This window comes from Danio rerio, chromosome 25 (genome assembly GCF_052040795.2).
Source record: "Danio rerio strain M-AB ecotype USA chromosome 25, GRCz13ab, whole genome shotgun sequence".
Lineage (NCBI taxonomy): Eukaryota > Metazoa > Chordata > Actinopteri > Cypriniformes > Danionidae > Danio > Danio rerio.
Genome location: NC_141045.1, coordinates 27,126,434 through 27,152,023, shown reverse-complemented (window position 1 = coordinate 27,152,023; position 25,590 = coordinate 27,126,434). Strand labels below are relative to the sequence as shown.

General features: G+C 34.3%; 1 protein-coding gene across 3 annotated transcripts in view; it reads left to right on the top strand.

Moving 5' to 3' along the window:
- The window catches only part of cib2 (calcium and integrin binding family member 2), a 78,854-nt gene that overhangs the window by 262 nt on the left and 53,002 nt on the right, over window positions 1-25,590 (top strand). The window contains exon 2 of one of the 3 annotated variants that reach the window (XM_087310517.1): window positions 285-473. The exons of 1 other annotated variant lie outside the window; for it this stretch is intronic. In XM_087310517.1, the coding sequence (XP_087166643.1) occupies window positions 423-473 (51 nt within the window). In that variant the 5' untranslated portion in view covers window positions 285-422. 3 annotated transcript variants of the gene reach the window in all.

Genomic DNA, 25,590 nt, shown 5'->3' with positions numbered 1-25,590 from the left:
ACGAAAAAACTATAAATCTAGAATGAACTAGAATTTGCATTTAACATTCATTTATTGTGTTTATGGCATTACTAACGTTACAGTGTATTCTGCGTTCAATGCTGCACCCTAGTGGTAAATCGATAGTTGGTTCTAGAATGATTTTCATTGAGAATTCAGTCACAGAGCAAACATTGAGAGACTACGTAGATATTGCGCAAGGCAGGAACGGTGGGAGTCAAGCAGTGTAACGTTTCTTTAGCTGTTAAAGTATTCATGGAGAGTGTCGGCTTTTCCACCAACAGGCGTAGGGTACATCAAGAAGAACAAAAAATTCATGCTGGCTCCTATTTTTTTCGACTGGCCAAACCGCGGACGTAAATGCCTACAACAGAGAATACCAATGTGATGCATCTTCACGAGAGAAATATCACTCGACTAAGATGGGTAATAAGCAAACGATATTTACTGATGAACAGCTAGATGCTTATCAGGTAAGATAATCTCTTTTGGTTGCAGACTAAAATCAAACGTCAACACCAGCAATAGCCTGACGTTATATAAAGAAAGCTGTGGATGTGACGAGTCAGGTTTATTTGAATCATTGTTATTTTGTTACTTTCATTGTATATTATTAACGTAAAGGTATTTCTATCTCCATATAAATGAAAACGTGAGTACTGAACACTAATAATGGCATGTGTATTCTCAGGGAGAGAAGGTCTATATGAATTCACGAGGCTTTACCTTGTTCATAGTTTATTGTCTGCGGCACTCTTTAACAGTGCACGGATGGATGTGGGATATTGCACAGAAATTAGTTTAGACTTCAGTTTGACACAAGAGATATTGGACAAGCTTGTATTGGTTACTTATAAAAATCATTAAGAGTGTTCAACCTACAAATGTATGGCACTCTTATTGTACAATTTAGTTTCCTTTATAATATAGACTGTTTGTGAAAAGTCTAAACGTCAGGGAATATTTGATCAAATTGTTCCAATCCATGCAACAATCTTTGTGTGTGTGTGTGTGTGTGTGTGTGTGTGTGTGTGTGTGTGTGTGTGTGTGTGTGTGTGCGCTTATGTATTTTTTGGTGAACCATCATCTTTGTCTGTTTTGCTTAAAGAAGGACACAGTGAGCTTAAATATTAATGGGAGTGTATGGAGATACCCAGAAAACTAATTCCAAATAATTAGGTGCTAGACGTCTGTCTGTCTGTCTGTCTGTCTGTCTGTCTGTCTGTCTGTCTGTCTGTCTGTCTATCTATCTATCTATCTATCCATCCATCCATCCATCCATCCATCCATCCATCCATCCATCCATCCATCCATCCATCCATCCATCTGTCTACAAGTGCACAGCATAAATGAGTACACCCCTGACAGATCTCTTTTGAATTAAAATTTTCTATAGGATATTTTACTATGCAAAAAAAAAAAAGTATCTCAAAGTGTTTTAAAATAAAAAATTGTTGAATAGCAATAACTGAAATAAAATAATGCCTTGCATTAACAAGTGCTTGCATTTTACAGTTTTTCCCAGTCACTTTGGTTAGGGATGTCCCAATACATAATTTCAACTTCCGATATGATACAGATATTGGAACCTTCTATACAAACCATTACTGATACAAATCCGATATCAGCACAAATGATGAATACTTTACTTTTACCTATTTCATTAAGTGGATTGTATGAACGGCTAGATCAAACGGAGAACAAAAGTCAGCAACAATAAGTATGGAAAAAAACAACCAAACTATTGGTTGCATAAATGTGAAACTTTTACATAAGAATATATATAAAAATAATTAAAGAATAAATATTAAGACCCTGAAAAATATCTTAATTGAATTAACAAAAATATATTTTTTTAAAGTTCAAAATACTAATTAAAGGTCACTTCAGTTATTTATTTTTTTGCCATCAGCAAATGGTAAAAACAGCTGAGAGCAGGAACACAAGAAAAAAATATTGTTTACTGACCAACTGCTAAAGGTTGAGTGTCCAAAGTTTCAATTTCACACACAGCTTTTTGATGAATTTTTGATCCAGTTTCAATCTGAAAAATATCTTTCACACTGGGGAGCAGAAATAAGGAGTTATTGTTATGAGTTATTGTTAATTTAATAAAAATGTGCAGTATGGTAAGTACAAACATTTCCATGATCAGAGCTATTTAATCTGTGTTTGTATCATAAGAAGATTATTGCTGTATCAATGTTCCCAAACCTATTATCTTTAACATACATACACTTGCAGTAGCTGGATTGAAACACAACTTTTCTCCACTGCACATAAAATAATGTGACTTTTAAGAATAATTTTATTTATTTATCAAAATTCATTTTATTTGCATACTATATTGCACAGATTCCACCCTACTTCCTACATGGGAGAAGTATGACAATGTAAAAACTCATGTGCAAAGCTTACACTGTTTATTAAAGCACTTTATCTTGGGCTTTTTTTTAAAAAAGAGGAAATGCCTGGGGGAATGCCTCTAATTAAATTTTCCTTCTGCCCAAAAAGTAGTACCATTCTTTATTTTAAACTGTAATGGCCCTCATCAACAGAATGATTTCTTTTTCTTCTTTAACAAACAATTAAAACAAAAGATATTTAGTATTTAACACCTTTTACACAACACTGTTTCTTTTCAATGTGTTCAAGTAAAAAAAATGAACTAAAAAATAAGAAATCCACTAACTTATTTCACTCCTATTATCCATGTGCACCACTGACAGGTCAAATCTGCTCCGGTGCTCCCTCTCTCCCTCTCTAGTCTTGGTGCTGCTGAAAAAAATGAGATGCACCGGCCAAAGTTTGTGAATAAAGTAATGCAAAAACTCCGCTATAGAAAACGAAAGCAGAATCCAGGACATGTTAGGTGATTTAGAAATCTTGGCTGAATGCATTTTAAGTCCTAAATAGAGGACCGGTATGAGGAAAAAGAGGATGTATTGTCACCCTGAATAATAAGTTGGATCAGTCTATTTAGTAAAAGGCTTTTCTTTTCCGAGTGTCCTCGCGCTCTTAAGATCGACTGACATTAAGTAAATAAACCAGTAACGTTACACATGTGCTGTTGTTGACAGCGTCGGTGTGTGCTACCATTACAATAGATTTCTATCGTAAAACACCATAATTTAATGTGAAGAGCATGTTAAATCCTAAAGAAACTTTGCTAGCAAGCAGTGTATTGATCACAAGGGCTATGCATGCTGGCTCTGGACGCCTGCTGGATGGAATAGCTGTAACGAGTTTAGAGCGAATGGGACTGCTTATATCGGAGATTTTTAACGCAGTCCGATATAGTTTTTTGGACTGATATCGGACCTATTTGCGATATCAATATCGGATCAGGACATCCCTAACGTTGGTGCATTACTCACAAAACTATTTACATTTGCACAACAGTTAATGCATTCTCAAAACAATTAGTACAAACTGCAAAACTTAGTTGATAACTTTGTCATTTGCTCAAAATGGATAGCTCATTCCTGATAGCAAGTATTGATGTCAATGGAAGTCAATGCAAGTGTCATTGTCATCAAGATAAAAAGTCCCGACACCATTGTTTTATGAACAAGATAGTCAAATGGCTTTGTCATGTTTTCATTATGATAGTTTACATTTTTCCCAGTGGAGAAAAAAGTCAGATTTTGGTGACGTCCTGAAATTCCTCAAGACAGTACTATATACTATTTGCACAGCCATTTGAAAACTACAGTAAAGTTAGACATCACTGCATTTAGTGAATTATCTGAGTACAAGACACTGAATATGTATGTTTCACATTTTTACTGCACATGCTCTTTGCAGCTAATTTATTCACAGCATTGTGCAAAAGAATAAACACACCCTTATTTACAACAAACAAACTTCCTTTGGGTAGAGCTGTGCACAACTGTAAACAATATTGCAGTACATATTGGAACTGAACCTACAACATGCATACTGTAGGTCTGTAAATCATTCATAAAATTGTTCAATTTAGAAGACATTTTCAGGAAAAAATATTGAAAGATTTTTTATAAAATTTGCTTGACAGATTTTGACAGCTAGTTCGTTGACTCAACTAATGACTCATATAATGAAATGAGGAATATTAGTTTTATATGGAATGACTATTCAGCATTCACAAGTTTAGTTAATTTTGACTGACATGACATAAGCAAATGATAATGTTATAAAACAGCAAAGAGTTGTATGAAAGCAATTGATGCATTTCCAACAGCATTTGCAATTTGTTGGAAGGAATGAGAAATTGCTACTATGATGTGCACAAATTACTAATTGTTTTGAGAAACTGTTGTGCAAATGTAAATAGTAGGGATGCCACGGTTCTCAATATAATATTGAACAGTACGGTACGACCTCCATGGTTCAATATGCGCTTGTGAATTGCGGTTTTCTTGATTTTGCATTTAAATAATTTATGTGCGTTTTATATCTCCCTGAATTGACTGTGTGTGCCTGTAAGTCCATGAGCTGAGATGAGGAAACTCCTCAAAATAACAAAGGCAGTGCGGGTGTTTATTGCTAAAGATTTGCAGCCGTTTTCGGTGATTGGAGATGCAGGCTTTTGTCATTTTATAGAAGCACTCGATCCGCGTTACAGACTACAGTCTCGCATTTTTCAGCACCGAGATAATTGAGATAATTTATTTTTTTTTACTTAAGTACAAATATGTTTATTTGAAATGGCCAATTTATCTTTATTAAATTCACATGTATGTTTATTTTCAAAGTGTAAGATTTTATGTGGTCCCCAGTTTGTACATGGGCTATCAGCAGCTGTGAGATTTCAGTGTTGATTTTTTTATACAATACACTAGGAACCGATTTACTTTTCTTGGTTTTAAGTAAAACAAAATGAGTATTGCAATAAATAATTTTTATTTCTTTCTCCCTAACCGATAATTTGTCCTATTGCCTATAGAATTAAAAAAAAAACATGTGTCAAGCCATGAGAACTGAACCGAACCGAAAACCGTGTTAAAAAACCGAGGTATGTATTGAACCGTGGACTGTATTGTTGCATCACTAATAAATAGTGCAACTGAGAAAAACTGTAATGACTTAAATTGCCAGTTTGTATTTGTTGTATTATTATTTTAGCTGTTTATTCAAGCTTTTCACACACATTTTCATACTTAAATTCAATACTTCATATTCACTTTCCAGAATTCACTTCCAAAATATTCAGTTCTGTTTAAAAATATGATGTGGTAATATTAAATAATAATTTCAGTAAAAAAAAAAATGTTTTCATAATGTCAGTGGTTCAACTTTGACTGTTACAATTTAACATTACATCCAGGCACTGCAGGAAAAGCAATAGAGTGCAGATTAAAGATCTCCAGCTGCTGTTAAAAAAAAAAAAATTAAAGCACAAAAGTAGTATTTAATTTTAGTATCAGTGTCTTGAACATTTATATTTGCTATTAACATAAAGGAGGCCAGCTGGGGATTGAGTGCCCCACTTCCAGATCTCAAGAGGGGATCCAGTGACAAATGTTATTCTGCTCTCTCTCTATTTGCCTCCAATGCATGTCAGGATTGCTGGTTAAAAAAATTGTCAAAAGACTGGCAGCATGGCTTCCCGAGATATTCTATTAAATTACAGAATATATCAATTTCACAAATTTACAAGCAAAAAAATACAGAACAGACTTTGTTTAAAATTAATTAAATTACAAATGGATAGATTTTAGAAATGTTCTTCTGCGTCTGAAAAGTGTCAAACCCAGAAGTGACATCGCAATGGGGAGAGAACACTCAAATAAACAGTATGAAGACAACAGAACACGATATGCGTTTGGATGTAGAAATAAGATATTCTGAGATATTCACACAAATGACGGACCACAGCCATACAACTATGAGCCTGTGAACAGACCAGTGGACAGAACAGCAGTCAGAGCAGATTAATTGAGCTGTAATGTGAGGAGAACAGAGCAGGTTCCTGGTGAGAGACCAGTGTTAGCTTACAGACAGATATGTTAGTCAACGAAATCTTATCAGGCAATAGCAAAGCTAGTATTGAATCTAATGAGCAACTAATGAGCATTTAAGAGGTATGCCACATTGTCACTATTTTTTAAATTGTAGATAAGTGAATACAAAACACAAATAACACAGAATGTCTGAAAAAAAAATGCAGAGGAATAAACAATGTACTTGAAAAGCTTTTTATTTTACAAAAAGTTTTCAGAGCTTTTTGTATTGAAATTTAAACTAAGGTTACACATAACTTGTTTTTGGTAAATGCATTTTGTGGTAAATGGGATTTTGTGTTATTTGCAACAAGACCATAGATATAGCTGAGTATAGTCAGTGCAGCAGGGAGTTATACTGTGTTTAAGCAAAGAATAATGCCAACAAATGACGTGCAATGCCTGACTCTGCACCCAGACTTAGAGGCTTGCTGTTCAAACTTTTATGTGCTACAGATAGCATATATGCATTTTAGGTAGGAGCACAAACATATCCAAGCCAGCAGACACAAGTATGTTTAGGTAAAAAAAATCGTACATTTAACGATATCAAATTTTTAACAATTAAAATAAGTTTTGAAATAATGTGTCTTTTTTGTCATTTTTTAACATAAGATGATTTATATAGAGTGGAGGAACTATGAAGTCAATTTATATGCAAAAATTCAGAAGCAAGTAAGCATTTTAGCAGTTCCGGTTCCCTCGTCCTAAAATCAAAGTGTATTTTGAATGGGATTTCAGTTAAATTGCCAAAATAAGGTTTGTGACTAACTCAAGATACTTTCACGTTTTATTCTACAATATAAAACACATCGTTTACATCACACTCTTGATTTTTTTTAATCTGTTACGCTCTTTAAAAAGACAGTTGCTATCAAGTTGCTAAAGGTTCTACAGGCGGTGTCGGAGACATTACACGTCATCGAGCTGGACTGGTTTGGAACGCAGCTAGCTTGCATTGGGAATTTGGATGTGTCTGTTATTTAGGTAATTTCATGAATTGTAGTTTGTAGTGTTTTTTTATTTATTGGGAATTCAAACTGTGTGTAGATAATGACTTCACTTGTAAAGACTGTCAAGACAGATAAATTTGTTGATCATTTATTTTAATTAAACAAAATTATGAAAATACTGCTTACCAGTGCAGCCTGTCTCTTTCCTGCTATCAGTATTGCAAACGTGTAAATAAATGTGTAAAAAATACATACATATTAACTGTCATTTTAACGTAAGCAATTGATTTTTCGTCATGTTTTTTTTCATCTGAACACATTGAACTGCCATAACTGCAATATTTACACTTCTCCTTAAAAAAATTATAGCATATGCGACTATGGGACACTTATTAAAATATGTCTGATGATAATAGTATGTAGGCACATTTAGAAACAGTTTCAAAACTTTCAAAACAACCGTAAAGCAAAAAAAAAATTATTTCCCATGCAAAAAAAAAACATCCAAAATGACACGTAGCTCTATACAGATGTGTTTTAAGAGTAAATCTTTTTCATGGACCATATTTCTAAAAATAAGCTTGAAAAGTTGTCTGAAGCAGGGTGGTGCTGACATTACAGGCGAGCGCACCAAAGGCACTGTAGTCCGTTTATAGCCTAATGTTAGCTTTTCAGTTTTTGCGTTTGCATTCAAGATCCAAAAGTGCTAAAAGTTGTCTATTTGTGTCTGGATTATACAGGTTGGACAAAACGTGTAAGTGTAATGAACTGTGTTTAAACACAGCTTATTATTTTTCTTCAAAAAGCCTATGGGAAAATTTTATAGAGATTTTATTGAGGGAACCAGTTTTATGCTAGCAGCCAATTATCCTACAAGGTCACGTCATAGTTCCTCCACTCTATTGGTACTTTGTCCTTAGACAATACCTCTACACAACATATAGGCAAGTAAACCTTACCTTTCACATATCAGAAAAATGGCCCCATTTTGAAGACAATCCATAAAAATATTGAATCACAAGTTGCGTTACTGTATAAAATACTTACAAGGATTTGAACAACAGATCTGATCTGCATTTGTGGTTAAATAAACTCTTACTTCAACCCTAATTTAAGTTAAATGCTACATTAACTCAAATTCAAGTTTTGTTTATCATAAGCACTGTCAATACACAACATTTTTACTCTTCATTGAAAAGACTGAAAGAAAAATATATCATCTGACCCATTTAAAAGCAAACTTAAAAAAAAAAAATTCAGGAAGTTGGCCAAATTTATGTGGCACCATACTATCATGTCTTTAATTTGTGCTAAATTGTGAATGCTGTGCTAAAAAGATGCTGATAGCCTCATCCTTGTTAACCTGCTGAAATTATCTAGAAAGGGTTAATGTAGTGGACAGTAGGGCTGTGCGATGAATTGAAATCGAATAGGAATCATGATTTGAAACGTTGCAATTATCAATTCGCAAGAGGCTGCGACATGAAATGTGTTTTATTTAATTTCCCCTGGCCAGAGCAAATGCTTGCATGGCATCTGTGTGTGACAGTCTTACTAGCCAATTGAGCGAGCACACTTTTCGTTTTCGTTCTTTCGTTCATAATCAGAATTGCGCAACCGAACTATGCACAACACCCTCAAAATAAACCCAAACAAACAGAAAAACACGGACGAGTGGGATGATAGCGTCTGCTGCTTCAGGGGCATTAGTAAACAAATTAATATCAAAGAAAAACAGGATATTTGTAGTATGTTAATATTTTGGTTTCAAAGTCACAAAAATTTAAGTTTAATGTTTTAATAACGTCATGTGTATTTCGTGTGCATTCACAGCTCACGATCCAGGTATGTGCGTTGTCTTTAGTGACTGACTGTAATGTAATGTACTATAAAAAACTTAATTTGATATTTTTATTTTCATAGGACAGTTATATATAGATGCATTAGTTAGAGAATTTTAAAGCAGTTTAACAACTTAAATGCTTTTATTGGATATAGCGTCATTCACTGCAACCATACGCATGACTGTACAGAGAGCTTGCGACCTACTAACTACAGTTTGCTAGTTACAAAATAGCTAGAAGTTACTAAGCTACTCTAGTGTGGACTTTACGAACTGAACTTACGAACAGCTGGTGCAACCCTGCCAAGGAGATAACTAATGCCATAACGCACCACCTTGCTAAAGACACAGTGCCTTTTAATGCAGTTACCGAAGAGGTATTAAAAATATCTCATCTAAATGCAGGATAGGAGATATACAGATCCGTCTCGTACCTATTTTAGTCATTTTGGAGTACCATAACTTTACTTATGTTTAACGTCATGATATTTTGTGTAGCATCTGTGATAAATATTTTGTTTAGACAATATAAGCTACTGAAAGGCTCTTAGCCACGCTGTGGTGCAGTGGGTAGCACGTTCGCCTCACAGTAAGAAGGTCGCTGGTTCAAGCATTGGTTGGGTTAGTTGGTGTTGGAGTTTGCATGTTCTCCCTGTGTTCGCGTGGGTTTCCTCTGGGTGCTCCGTTTCCCCTACAAGTCCAAAGAAATGTAGTACAGGTGAATTGGGTATGCTAAAATTGACCGTAGTGTACGAGTATGAGTATGTATGGATGTTTCCCAGTGATGCATGCTGCTAGAAGGGCATCCACTGCCTAAAAATATATGCTGGATAAGTTGCGGTTCATTCCACTGTGACGAACCCAGATTAATAAAGGGACTAAGCTGAAAAGAAAATGAATGAATGAATAATTGAAAAGCTCTTATCAGCCATATTAGTTTGCTGTATTTTTATAATTGTATTATTATTATTTTTTTGCATATTTTAACTTGTTTTCAGAAAGCTTAGGTCATTTTATTTGTGCTTACTGTTTGCTCTTGAGAAAAATGAGTGTTGAATTTCTGAATATTTAAAAACAACTTTAAATAAATGTTTAAGTAAGTTAATATCTTTTCAGTTCCTATTTTTAACTAACACAACACTGCATTTTAGCAGTAAAAAGCTACGATACAGATTATTAAGCTTAAGCGTGACTACAAATTCTCTACAATCTACAATTCGCAAATCAAATTGCACTATCTATGAAAAAGATCACAATTAGATATTTTTTTTCCCAATTTGCACAGCCCTAGTGGACAATTCTACATTCTCGTCGAGCTTGTGGTGACCTCCAGTATTCCACTGTCTCAGATTTTGTGATACAGTATGGGGAAATACAGCAAAAATTTAAATCATGTTCATTTGGCAGCTCATAGTCTGACAGATATTTAGGAATTTATTGAAACTGCCAGACATATGATTTTTAACATAACATAATACATACCCAGCCAAATTTACCGACCATTGGGTAGTGAACTGCATAACATCTCACAAATATAGATTGTGCTCATCATCAGTTTTGGGGAAAGTTACTTTTGAAAGTAATGCATTACAATATTGAGTTACTCCCACAAAAAGTAACTAATTGCATTACTTACATTACAGTACATTCAATTTACAGTACATTTGTGGTACTTTTCCATACCTGGTCGAGGTTTGATCTCTTTCAGAACTTGCAGGTGTTTACAGATAATTGAAAGTGTAAGAATTCAAATATTACAAATATTTTTGATGTCTTTGACAATTCAAAACATGAGCTGAAAACAGAGACTGTTGACCACAACCCAACAGGTAGGAATGCGGGAAAAAACAGTTCCTGCTGCATTTGCATCTGAGTCTGCTGAAACTCGGCTTCAACCACCCCAACTCACACATATGGTCATTTCAATGTTTGAATGTTCTAGATTAACCTAAGTGACTTTATCTATCATGTTTGATATCATTTGAAATGTCTCAGTGCGATTGGTACAATGGTCTCATTCTCTCAGAAATAGACATAATCAAAACAATAAATATATAACTTCAGGCATCTTTTGAACCACTGTGAAGGGTGTGACTTTTCCACAGGCAGCACTAAATGTGAATGCCTTTTGTTATGCACACACCCCTTTCCTTGAGGGAATTTTTTGGATTACTTAAGGTAAGGTTTGAGAAAGGCTCAGGGCGATTCTGCTTACCCAGATCAGCTCGTAACATGGAGCTTATGCTCCATGTTATGTATATTTCAAAGTCAGGAATGCATCTTTTCATCTTGGATTTGTCTTTGATAATTTGATGTTTTGTATTGATCGTTTATGAATTAACTGATTGAATTTGGCATAATACATTTACCTGACCAATAAATTATGTTTTGAATTATTGAAACCTCGTGTTATTATCACTGGTAAATGTTGTTGTCCATAGCACTACAAGCCACTGTACAGGTTAGTAACGGACTAAAACATGGTAGATGGAGCAGCGTGGCACGCTATACAATGTTGTTAGAGATCCGACTAACATATTGGCATTAATTCAAGTATACCTAGACTGTAAAAGGCCAACTATGAGTTTTCTATTTAGAACAACAAAATATTGTTGAAACTAATCTAAATGTGGGTATTTAGGCCTTCATCTACAAACTTATAATCCTGTGTGATTATTATTAAAATACTTTGTCTTGATTAAGTAGATAACAGATCTATGGGGACCACATAAAAATCTCCTAAATTTAGTAATGTAGGGTTCTGCCTTTTTAGGAGAGTGGTTAATCGCCTCTGTTTAATGACCAAGACTGACAAGCTTGTATTAAGAGATTGTATACCCGGCCGGTGCAAGACTCGGGATGCTATAGGAATTTGAATAAATGAGAATAAGGTATAATAACAAATCAAAAGAATATTCAATCATAATCCAAAATAATGTAAAAGGAAACAAAATAACTTTATCAATGTTTTATAATTGGAGTCAGATAAAACGAGGATAAATATATTAATATTCTAAACCAGTGGTTCTCAAACTGTGGGCTTCCTCCTAGTGGTACGCGGAGGAACCGCTGAATATTGAAAGAAACAATTAACACTTAATCCTTTAATGCGTAATATAACATTAATGTGATCAGCATTGGCTGTTTTGTGAAGCGTACGATCACAGCGCTGTGCTTAGAATGTTTATTTTAGTGCATTGTGTCATAAGCTGCTGAAAATCAGTTTCCAAAGTTTAAGAATTGATTCTGAAGCGTGATTTGACTGACATGAAAAGTAGCCAATCACAGTCGACCTTGTCTAGTTGCGTGAAACGTAAGGGCGGGACAAATGCTTTCTGTGTTGCAGAGACAGAAAAAACAACTTAAAAACAAATGTTTTGTTGGAATAATGCTTCTCGGATGTTTTCACTATAGAGATGTCTAACAGAGTAATAAAACCGCGGACATATGTCCTGCCTTTTTGATGATCTACATACACGTTTCGCTCTCCGACAGCCAGTCTGACCTGTCACTCCTCTAAATACATTCTGAATGGCGGCGCGGGAATGCAGGTATTGCGCAATTATTCATTTCTGCAAATGTGGCGAGTGCTTTACTTTAAAACGAGTGAGCATTCATGTACGCAAATCGCTAAAACAGAAATGCGAGCTCTTAAATATGCTTTTTTCAAATGAACTGCAAGTCCTCTCATGATCGCATGTGCTCAGATTGAATACAATTGCGATCTTTCCACTATTAAAGTAAACATTATTTATCTTTGCTCCTTGACTAAATTTAGTCAAAAGTATTAAAAGTTATGAAGTATTTAGAAATAGATTGATGCATGATCGATGACAATGCTAATGGTCTTCTTATTTGGCTGTGTTGTGAAGTGAAACTTACTTTTAGCGAAGGTGAAATTTTTTTTTGTTTCTTTACAACAAAAGAATTATGCTGGAAATGTTTCTGGATGAGGTATTTGTGTGATTTACACATTTAGCTGTATTCTGATCTGTCTTAAAGCATTACAGGTCAAAGCAATCCTTTGTTACTTATTGTTTATTTATCAAAATTAACAATAAGGCTCTTAAAGCACTGCTTTGATAAATGTATTGTTGTCATATTTCAAATACCTCAAGTAAAATGAAGCCATTTGTTTTATTTTTTTACTGACAGTGTACTTGTATTTTTTTAAAGTTCTATTTTAGATTTAGATCAAGTGTAAAATAAAATCTACATGTGATGTACAGCTATTTAAGAAACAAATTTGTCATATTGTAAAGAAAAATAGTGTAACAAATGTAAATAAAAGGCTAAATTTAAATCTTTTCATCATATACTTTAATTTAACCTTTCAAAGCTTGAAAATATCGTTTATAAAAATGGGCAAAAAGTGTCTCTATGGCCTTAAAGATTATGTGGTAGTTTTACCAGTGCTATTGAAAAAGATTAATTGTCATGAAAGGAAAAATCGACCATACTTCCTTTGTTAGTACAAATTCCTATACATGTAGCTTTGGAATTAAGCAATTAAACCATTCAATCAGGTTTAAACTTAAAAAAAGTGATTTCATAATGAAAATCTGATTTTTTTTCAAAAGTAACCAACTAGTATTTTTAAAAAGAGTACTTTGTACTTTTACCTAATATTTGTATTATTTACTAAAATTTTTGTTATTTTAGCAGTGTAATAGTATTTTTACTTGAGTACAAAAAAGATTTCACAAGCATTTAATGCAGGTTTATTATATTATTAATATATGATTTATAAATATTATTATTAATGGTTTTTATTTGTATCTATTCATATGCAATATTTTATGGGTTGCTGAGAATACATTTCAGGTCTTCAATACATAGCATGTCAGTCTTGAAAAAAAAATAGGTGCTGGAAAAAGTGCTTAAAATTCCTTGATTTTCATAAGGCTGTGCCTGTATGAACCCTGTCATATGTACATTTAACATATATTTAAAGTTTTGTCTGAAAGTGTAGGAATATGACATATAGCCTATATTCATAAGGTCCAAGCAACATCTCCAGCTTTTGATGAATTGGCTACTATGAATACTTTAGATTTAAGTACAGCAGTTTTCCTTTTACTTTTTAAGAACAGGTCATTTTTAATGAACTTTTAAAAGCACATTTTAACTAAAACTTTTTTTTTTTTATCTGCAAGCACAGTTAATGTTCAGACTATTTAAAATGTTTAAAGTGATTGACAATAATACATATTTTTAATAATAGGAATTAATTTGCATCATTTTAAAACTGTGCACACCTGTAGCTGCTTAATTAGGCCTACGACGCTATTTTTTAATACTGGTTGAAAAATAGCATCGTAAGGTGGTACTTGGAGAGACAATTTTTTTCTAAGGTGGTACTTGGTGAAAAAAGTTTGAGAACCACTGTTCTAAACCACCTCATACTAAAATTGGAGTCAGATATGAGTTAAGTTTAATATAGATCAACATTGTGCACTGGAAAGACCGAACATGCAGTGAACCTTCATTCACCAGCGGATACCGTCATTGGACCAACTGGCTGGACCCTACAAAAGCATGTGAAGTAATGTGTTTGTTATTTTTGTACATTTTGTGTTGTTAGTCAGGGATGTATTTTAAAATACATAGATTGAAATAAATTTTTAAATAAAATACCAAATACCTCAGTTTTAAATGTATCAAAATAAACTACATAATACAGCAGGCAGAACAAGTATCAAAATAAAATACTGTATTTTGAAAATACCACAAAATACTTTTACAAGAGAGTATGACATTTTTCCGAATAGGCCTATTCAATCAATCCCTTTACCAATAAACTGACTTATTGAAGTAAACAATGTTTGACAGCAACAGTGTTTCTCTAATTTAAATTTAGCTTCTCTGCAACCTCATTCACCTCTACTTGTCAGGGTTCTGCCACTCTGGTCATGTAAATTCTTGTTTTGGTGGCAGAGTCCGGACACTAGTCATGTCTAGTCCTGTTGTGCTCGGCTCGAGTTATCTTGAGTCGAGCACTCGTTTCTGTCATTGTGTGTGTCTCCGTGTGTGCGCGCGCCTTCGTGGGTGTGCGCAGAGCATGCGCGCTCCCGCTTGATGCGGCCGCGCGGGCTCTGCATGCCTCCGACGCACGCGCCCTTGTACTAGTGTTTGTGTTTGTTGTCAGCATCACGCTGCTTCATTCTCGGCGCCTCAGTCTAGTTGGTTTCAGTTTTGGTTGGCGCTGAGATGAAGCATGTGCTTTGCTTATGTGTGAGCGCACAGTAAGGTGTTTATCTATAGTGTGCTCGTGTCTTGCGTCTCTTGTCAAAGCACGTGACTCGGTGTTTACATTGTGGTCACATGCTTTTGTTGTGTGCTTCATTGTAGCTTCAGTTGTCATGAACACGCAGTTAATAAGGTCTCATTGGCTGCGTGTTCTAGTCTCGTTTTATGTGAGCGCATGGCTTGTGTTGTCTCTCTGTGTCATGCGCTCTCCCGTCTATTGTCTTGTCCCATCCTCCTTGTTAACTCATTATTAGTTTGTCATGTTCACCTGTTTGTGTCAATTTACTTTTGCTTTATAATCCCCTCATGTTTTCCGTTCTGTGCCAGTTTGTCGTCGATAATACTCTGTTTTGTTGTTTCCAGTCCTGCTTTGTCCTGCCAGCCCTGTCAAGTTTGTTTTTGCCCTTTTTATTCATGTTTTCCCCCTCGGGGTAGTTTTGTTTTGCCTTTTATTTTTATTTGTATTTTATAATAAATCCTACATTTTCTGCAATTGGGTCCTCACTCCTTTTTCCCCTCACCACCGACCGTGACACTACTCCTGTACATGAGGAAGTTTTCATAAACCTTTGTTTCTCTTTGACGTTAGTATAAATTTTGTTTATACAGAAAATCTTGTTCCTGAGTTGAATCTTAGAACTACAGTAAATATCTTTATTGTGTTTCCATTCATTGTGTGGCCAGTAAAATAGACACCATTTCCTAAAAGTCTTACGTGTTTTAAACGTGTCTTACGTGTTTTAAGGTAAAATATTAAGAGGTTATTTAAATTTTTTTGCTCAATTTTTAAAATAAATTAGGATTTTAGTTTTTTTGCAGTTGAAATCTTCAATACTCAATGTAAAAACATTATTTCTGAAAACTACTAAAATCTCTTAATCTTTTAATCATTTCCATAAATCATGTGTTTTGCCATTGTACTCTTTAATCAAGTGTGCCACATGCCTTTTTTTGAGTGATGCTCCCGGCCGTTGGATCGCCTCCTTGGGTCTGGCTGCAGTACAAGTCATAAAGCCAGCCTCCTCCATGTTAATGAACGAGACTTGAGCCCAATGAGACTTGCAATAAAATTTCCCGAAAGATGATTTTGGTCAAGGCACTAGTTATCAAGCTGATAAAGGTTTAGATATTCATTTTTGTTGAGACTATATTTTTAGCTATTTAATGCTTTAAAAGCAGGGTGTGTCATCGTGATTGACAGTTGAGATTGACAGCTTCTCAAAGCAGACTGTCGGAGCTTCGGGAGGAGATTGAAGTGCTATTATTTCATTACTGTGTTATTTTACTATGATAAAATGAGTTCAGCAGTAAACTATACTTTTTGACCTAATGGATCTGATGGATTACTGTTTACTCAGTAAAGTGAGGGTTTTATCAGGGTTTATTATTAGTTTGCTGATTCATGCCTAGTTATGACAGGGAAAATACAGGTAGTGTGAAAAAATTAAGACAAAACTAGTTAGCCTATTTCCACATTGATCTACTGTAATGTTATTTGAATTTGATTTAAAGGACGTCTCTAACATTTTGACTTTCGGCATGTTATTGTGTTAATCTACTGGATTTGCTGTTTAAAAATTATAATGTTTTAGTAACAGAATCTTAAAAAAAAAAGTTATATTATTTATTTACACGTACTAAACACTGAAATTAAGGTATATTCTTATTTGCCAGATATTAAGGCATCGAGGCAAAAAAGCTAAACAATATACAAGCCATGTTGCAGCAGCTGATAGGCCTAGATCGCATAGACATTAGTTGATGTATTAATACCACTATGGTTATTGTACAAATTGACAAGGATTATTTTATATTGTGCAGACATGTGTAAATATCCTGTTGATATTCAGAAATCTTACGGTGTTTATCTTTTAAATGCACAATTTTAAATAGCTGTCCTTGGTGTGTATATTTTGGGTCCTGTTGATTGCTAATCAAAAATAAAAAAGCTTTCTAAAATGTATGTGTTGTTTCTTTGTTATTGTTTATATTTTACATATGATATTTCTACCCCTGTAAAGATAACAAATACCAACAACCTGTTTAAAGAGAAATATTTTTGTGTTTTTATCCCTGAGTCTAACTTAGGCTGGAGTGTATGAAAGATTGTTTATTTTGCAGTCCAACAAGTATTTTTTTAATTCAATTATTAACTTAAGTTTTTAAATAGATTACTATTATGTGTTTTTAAATGCAAGTGTCTCTATTTATATTAGCAAACCTTTGTTGATATGGCTGGTCAAATGAGAAGTTCGGGGGGAATGGTTGATTAGACTTACAAGCGTTTGTTTGGAAGCTTGGCTTGATTCTGCGGCTTCCCCTCTGGCTCCATTTAGTAGTCCCTTCTGCGCATGCCCAGGCTCCAATTTTAGCAGTTTTTGCGACAATTGGTGCCCGTCATGAGGCGTTTTGCCGTCAAAGCCTTTAATTGAAAAAGGCACTGTTGCGTCGTCAGTATTTTTTACAGTCAATGTAAACGCAACATAAAATATGATGTCTCTAAAAAATAAAGTTATCTGTTTTTGCAAATAAACTCTTAGTATATATCCTGCTGCATATATATATATATATATATATATATATATATATATATATATATATATATATATATATATATATATATATATATATATAGGCTGTGGCTAGTAGATTTGCTTGCCATTTTCACTAGCCACACTTTTCTTGTTGGGAAAATATATTTTGCTTAAATTTGACTTTGACAAGCTAAATTACTAGATTAAGGTATTGTATTATGTCCACATGTCCTCATGCCTTCTCATTCATTTAACGTCTTGTGTGTTTTGTGTATTGGCTTCTCAGTGTGCATGAGCAAATTGGTTGTGTCACAATGCAATCAGTTTTTATTTCATGACTTTTCAGGGCTCAAAATTAAGTATTTACCAAATTTATCTCTGACCACACAAAATAAGCATTTCTTAGCCACAATTTTTTTAATGTGTAAAAACAAGTAAAATATAGCTTTATAGGTGCACTTTTTTAATTCAACAAAACTTTCTTTAAAAAAAAAACATTACATTTAAAAAATAATTATTGTCATGTATCTAAAATATGCACAGTAATCTTTCCAGGCTAAAAGTCATAGATCACCAGTTAACTACACATATACGGCGAGTAATCTCCCAATAAAACAATGTTATTGTAAAATATGAAAATTAAACCATATTAACAAAAATAACTAAGCAAAAGAAAGCAGGTGAAACATACAGTGCACACGGTTAATGTTAGGCCTGTTATTAATCTCTTCTAAGAATAATTAAAATGAAAGTTTCAGTGACCGCTGCTGCTTACAAAAGAATAGGTGTATTTTTTAAAAATCTTAAGCTCTTGAAAGCAGTAGGACACAATCATCACTCTTTGTCCAGTCTATTTCAAAGGGAACCAATCGCACTTGTTGCGCTTCCTCTAGGCATGGTTGCTTTGCGCAAGTAAACGGGAGCGCGCGCACGCTGTTAGCGCGAGTGATCATGCTCTTATTCTGCATTCACCATTCTTTTGATCGTGCGAACACATTTATTTTTGTCAGTCGTGCTGCTTCTCGATTCTAATATCACATTTGCACGAATATTGGGCCATGCTTATTGTCGAAACCTGCTTTTAAGAAAACTACAATTTAAAAAAGATTTCCAACCAGCCAAAGTGGCTAGTGGAGGTGTCTGTCTAACCCACCAGAGCTGAAATCCACCCGCGGGTGTTTATGTAAAGCCCTGTATATATATATATATATATATATATATATATATATATATATATATATATATATATATATATATATATATATGTATGTATGTATATGAGCCTGGAGTTTTTGACCAGTTTTGATACACTGTATTGTGCCACTGACTTCTTTAGACAAACATCTTTCCTCTTCATTAACTATGCAGTGCACCTGCAGACCAGCTATTGGCATTTGAAGCAGACAAAATAAAGTATTGTAAGTATCACCACTGTAGAACTTACTTTGATGATGAAAATTACTTATTTTCTTGGCATCTATGTACATTAGCAATTCATCTTAAACTACTATTATTTTTGCAGTTTTCTCATTCTCCCAAGAGTTTTTCAGTTCTTCTCTTACTGGAGGAGTCTCAGTTTACCCCCTTAGTGAACACCAGTGCACCATATTTAGGTTTTTATATTTCAAAAGTTTCTTTCCATTTTCACCTGCAGCACTGAGACTTAGAATGATTATGTGCTGTAGGCTCTATATTCCTGATTTGGAATGATATTTCATTTAAACTTTTTTAAAGCTAATATGCTGATGTAATGTACACTATACTGCCATTAAATAATACTGGTCTTAGCATTGTGCAGTATGCTATTTTTAATGATTGTGGACTAGCTCCCAAATCTACCCCATTTTTCTGTTATTTTCTTTATGTTTGTTGTAAGTATGCACCGATACCATTTTTCTGGAACCAATCCGATCTCGATACCAAAATTCTGAGTATCGACCTATAAAGACTGATCCCGATACTGTGTCATTTTTTATTTTTTTAATTAACATAATACAGTTTCTATAGTTCTGGTGATAAACTCAAAAAATATATCTTCTTTAGTAAAAAAAAAAAAATTTATATACTGAACATGAATTTAACCACCTGAATATTCGTCTGTGCTTCACCTTAAACTATAAAATGGCTTAAAAACATTTTAGGCCTAGATAACAACTTTCTAGTGCCTTTTAATAGGCTATCTTCGTGGCTTTTGTTGGTTTATAAAATACACTGAATGTAGCGCACGCACAAGATCGGATTTAAATCGATACCAGCTAGCAAGTTTGTTGTTTAAGGTTAACGCACGTTCAAATGTTCAAAACTCAATTCGGAAACAATGTTGCATGCTAACATGGTGCTTTTATACCCTGAAAGTTATAGAATTGCTAAAAAAGATAATAAGCTATAATAGGTCAATGTTTATCGAGCTCCTGATGTTAGTGTTTCCTGATGAACTTGAATTTAATCATTGCCCGACACAAGAGTACACAAGACTGTGTCTGCGTGGAGAATGGTATCAAATTCTAGTTGTGTCACAGTTATGGCAATATTTTATTTGTTTACAAGTTAATTTTAGTTTATTCTAGTTAATGTGTTAGTCAATTGAATAAATAGTTTAATTTGTCCACGCTATGCGCTTGCTTTCATTTTCTCGTCGGCAGTCACATCAGGTTGTAAAAAGTTCATACAGAAGACCAGGATGAGGGAGAAAGTTTATGAAAAGTTTTGTGTAGGCTATGTTAAATAAGCATAGAAAAATAGCCATTGGTTATAGGCATGTACAATGGATGACTTTAATGTAATAATATTTTATAGGCTATAGTTTATAACCGATTGTGTAACTCCAATAATGTAGTTAAAACTTAGATCAATATCAAGATTTTATTCTTGCAATTTGTAAAATATTTTTAATAAGCACTCAAGCACAATTGTCAGATGCTGGATATCTTTAAAATTGTTTTCATTTTAATGTAGGCTATATTTTCAGGGTTTAAAAAGTGCTTAGATTTTGGATAAAGTGCTTGGAAAATAAATTGTGTCTCTTTGATAATTTATCTTTATAAATATTATTTAATAAATAAAGTAAAAACATATATATGCTCTGCATGAAAAAAAAAAACTCGGCTAGAGCCTGCGCATGTGCCTGCAGCTTGACTTGAGCGTGCGCATTTTGAACAGCAGGAAAAGGCCAAATGCAAGAAGGTTATTGCTTCCTGAGCGCTGGACTGAAGAAATATTAAGTGGTTATTAAGTGGGCCTCAACTCTGTGAGAGCCTTGTGCAAGTATGCAGAAATAATTAGCAGATTTAAGTTAAAGTTATGGAAGATTGCGTTGCACCAAATTTCCCCTTGTAAAGATTTTGTACAATGTTGCCTACACAGAGCGATCATGACAGTGCTGAGGAAAGACTTTTTAACAAGATAAATGCTGTCTTTTCATTTTCTCATGAAAGTTATCTCCAACAAAATCACAGCTACATAAATATAAAATAACCAACCTTTGTATTTAAAGTATTTAAAAGATATATTTCCCTGCTAGGCAAATGAAATTGTGGCCAGTTTTACTTACTCTCACCTAAACTCCTAAAGTTCTCACCTAAACTCCTAAACACCTAAAGAACTTGATATAGCATATGGATATTATGTAGTGTAAGTCAGTATATGTAATGCAGCATCATAATGAGCAAATAAGTGTTAGTCATTTGCTTGTATTAATAGGGAGTTCAAAATGATCATGTCTGTTACACAAAATTATGGTTGTTTAGAGCAAAGACCTGAGAGGAGTTGTCGATCATAATTAGCATGGACATATTTTGTCTTCGTATGTAAAGTTTCATTTTATTTGTGATAATATTTATTATACACTATAAACTTTTTTGTTAAACCGTTACGAACATGACATGTGATCGAAGCAGTTTGATGTCTTATATATGTTTGCTCATAATTAAAAAGGAGATAATGTGATGAAAAAGTTAGTGTAATTTTTTTATACTACAGACTCCAATCCTTCTGCAGAATTCTTACTGTTAACACGAAGCATGGAAAAGGTGAATCTTTAATTCACCTTAAATATTATTTTTTCTTCTACAAGATGAATGCTTGCTCCTGTGAATAAAAAGTGCATTTACTTATTGTCAGGACATAATAATTTTACTCTCCCTCAAGTTGTTCCAAACCTTAATGAATTTCTTCTGTTCATCACAAAAGAAGATGTTTAGAAGAAAGCTGAAAACTTGTAACCACTGACTTCATTAGTAGGAAAACAAATACTATGGAAGTCAATTGTTATGCTTTGTGCACCTTCACCACTGACATTCAGCACTTCCACATCCACATCTCCACATTGTCTTCATGGCTCGCCTGGTGCCCTACCTAGGCCTGAGTGCAAAGGGTTTCTATTACAATGTTTACTTGTGTTTGAAATGCAATATTTATTGTATCCGACTGATGTTTTCAAGATTGCTTTTATGATATCTCTGCTTTTAGGAAATGCAATGCAATGTGCAGTCTCTCAAACAACAACATAACTTGCAGCTGAACTACCATAGTACGATGCATTATTCGGGAAAAGAACAATGTAGCGACGAGGGTTACCCAAAAAACGTAGTTTCTCTGTCGCACATCTATCATTTGAACCTTGTTAGTTATAATGGAAAATGTCCATAATGATGCTCTGAATGGAGTGGAGTAACAGTTTCTTTAGATGAGAACCCCATAATTTCTTTGTGCAAATTATATTGTTTGACACGCAAACACATTTTTAAAAAAAATCCAACATTGGTTTTGGTAAAACATGCACTTGCTTTCCATAATAATTAAAAAAGTCTATTTATTAAGAAATTTTATTTTATATTTATTTTTATGAGGAAATGTAAAAAATCATACTGTAATAATAATATTAATTGTACTGATAAAGATTATTATTCTTATAAGTAGGATATAGTTTTTTTTTTGAAAGCTACATCTCTTAAAAAATAACCTACTATAAAATATAGTTTAAATATTAGAATGTTCTAAATGAGTAGGGCATAGTTGGGATAACTGGGAATAGGTCACAGCCTGGAACTATGTTTCTAACTACAGCTCCAGAGGTGTAGTTGCAAGTGCACAAGTTTGCGAAACAGTTTGCGAATGTTCTTTGGAACGACCTATTTGGGAAACGTCAAATCAATTAACTATTTTTGTAATGATGGAACTTGCAACCTTAGTTGGCTAATAATTGTTTTCGGAAACGCACCCCAGAATAGTTTGCTGGCCAGCACTTTTGGTTTTGTTGGAAGGCTAAGCCTTCCCCAGCCTTTAACACGTTCCGCCTATGGAAGGTCATCATCACACAAGTAGGCAATTTTACTCTCTGAACATATACAGTATTTCACTGTATTTTGGAGATTGGATAAAGTTGTTGGGTGACAGAGAAGTTGTCCAATTGTGTGTGTGTGTGAAAGACAAACAATCAACTCATGTAGTCTGAACAGCACAGCAATCTGTTGAAGCTAAAAGTTGTGTAGAGTAAACTAGGCATTGGGGATACAGTGAAGCGAAGTGAACCTTGTTAGGTAACGTTTTACCCATACTCAAAATTGGTTCTCTGCTTTTAAGCCATCCAAGTTCACACACACATATTAGCCGCATTTCCGCTATCGCGCCAGTGTGAGCCAGGGCTTTAATCGGGCCGGGCCGAGCCAATAGCCCGGGAGGTTGAGAAATGAGGCCGAAATCATGTCGCGTTTCCACTGTCGGGCTAGTAGCTCACAGCGCGTCACGCAAACACCGCCCACAGAACGTCCTCGAATCAAACGTCACGCAACCCGCCCACTTCAGCGGGAATGAGGCAAATAAAGCACACCATAGAATCATCAGGAAACAAAACCATTAAAATCAACCGAAACAAACAAATGACACATTACTGTACAGCAGTACATGAAATGTCTATACGCACAGACCTGTGTATTTCCATTCATTACATTTGTTTACTCGCCGACCGACTGTTGGCATTGTGCATCGAGTGCTCTCGCCACTAACGCAGGGACCCATCACAGTGAGCGCAGCCGTTCATAATATAAAGCCACAGAAATTCTCCTTTATAACTCGATATGGAATGTATTTTATAACATCCTCGTTTTGATTGATGTCGTGTTAAGTGTTTCCGGCACAAGAGCGAGTAGCCTAATAAAATATAGCCATATTTGTTGCGCTCAGCAGCTATTCACTAAAGCTCTTCATTTAAAGTTTCATTTATAAATTTAACCACATCATATAAAAACATAAACACTTGTTTGAGGATATAGAACACATTTTGTGTTTGTGTTTTAGCTATTCACTAAAGCTCTTCATTTAAAGTTTCATTTATAAATTTAACCACATCATATAAAAACATAAACACTTGTTTGAGGATATAGAACACATTTTGTGTTTGTGTTTTAGCTATTCACTAAAGCTCTTCATTTAAAGTTTAATTTATAAATTTAACCACATCATATAAAAATATAAACACTTGTTTGAGGATATAGAACACATTTTGTATTCTGCTTTCACTCACCCAAATAATGCTCTGTTTGCGCGATTTGATTAATATCATCGTATCCAAATACTTTATAAATAATATTTCAAACCTTCTCCGGTGTTTATTGTTTTTGGAAATTACCAAAAACCTTTTTTTCAGGTCTTTGTAAAATGAAAGTTAGGCTATATGTGGCTTTAAAACGGTTTGTTTTATGTATTGTATATAGGCTACCTACATTGTTATAGCTAGCTTTTGTTTATTTTATATTGGTTTATTTATTTAATGCGATTTTATATATATATATCCGATATTTGTAATTCTTTAAATTATATTTCAATATAGCTTAGGCTATTTTATCAAGATATGACACTATATTGTTTAAAGTCTACGAAAGTGGGCACGTAATTTGTCAAGTTTTATGTTTTTCTGTTGTATTTATATTGTGTATTATCTTAATATCTGCCCGTTCGCAGCATCAACAGAGCTCAACAGGCATTTAAATTCAAATTTTAAACTTGACAAAAACTCTCGAAAACCTTTATTGTCTACTGTGTTTTTAATATGGTGTAATGATTATTATGCGTTATTGAAACATAAAGGAGGACGCAGCAAAGAACGTCACTATAAATTAAAACTACTTAATTATTTTATGCAGCAGCCTTACATTTAAAAGGGAAACATAAGGGCGATCATATGCAAAAAGACCCCAGACTATAAGGCCAGATGTTTTCTTTCCCTTATTTATTTATTTGTTTGGCGCATGTACTCATGTGCGATCAGAAAACTGCCCACCTCTCCTTTCACTCCGCCCCGAAGCCCCAGCTGGCCCTCCTTGGCCCAAGGTATTTGGCGGGCCGAAAAAGACCGGCCGCTGGCCCCAAGAAAGCCCCGCTTTGGCCCAATTAGGTCCCGGAAGTGACAGTGGAAACGCCACTGGCCTTGGCTCGCCCTGGCTCGCTCGCTTTAGGCGCGATAGTGGAAACGCGGCAATTGAGTGAGGAATGAGAACACACACACATACAGTGAACATATACCTAGGTCTTAACTGCCTTCTTAAGAAATACAACAATTGATTATGGGACACAAAAAAGCAATTCATCATAAAGAGTCAAATAATCAAAACTGCTTGTAATACTTTATTACTAAAATTTTTCCACCCTCCAGAAATAGTCAATAAGAAGGATCTAGAGAGTGATTGTGTGACTAAAGTTACCAAGCAGTAGGGTGTTCTCTTGAAGCTTCTGGAGGACCTGAATAACATGGAGAATGTGATTGATCTTGTTCTAGTAATAGATCAGAATGAAATCAAAATAATCACAAAGTAAAATTCTCAGAATGCCTTTTATGAAGCACTGAAATACAGAATATTCCTCTTTGGTTTTCTTTCTGGGAACTGGATTTCATTTGAAGAGAAAGAGCTGAGGGACCTATTGTGTTGGAGACAAATATTCCACAATGATTTGTTTCATCAAATGATATTGCTTGGGGTTTATGCCAGATGTAAATTAAATGGTAACACGTTACAATAACAGTACATGAATAA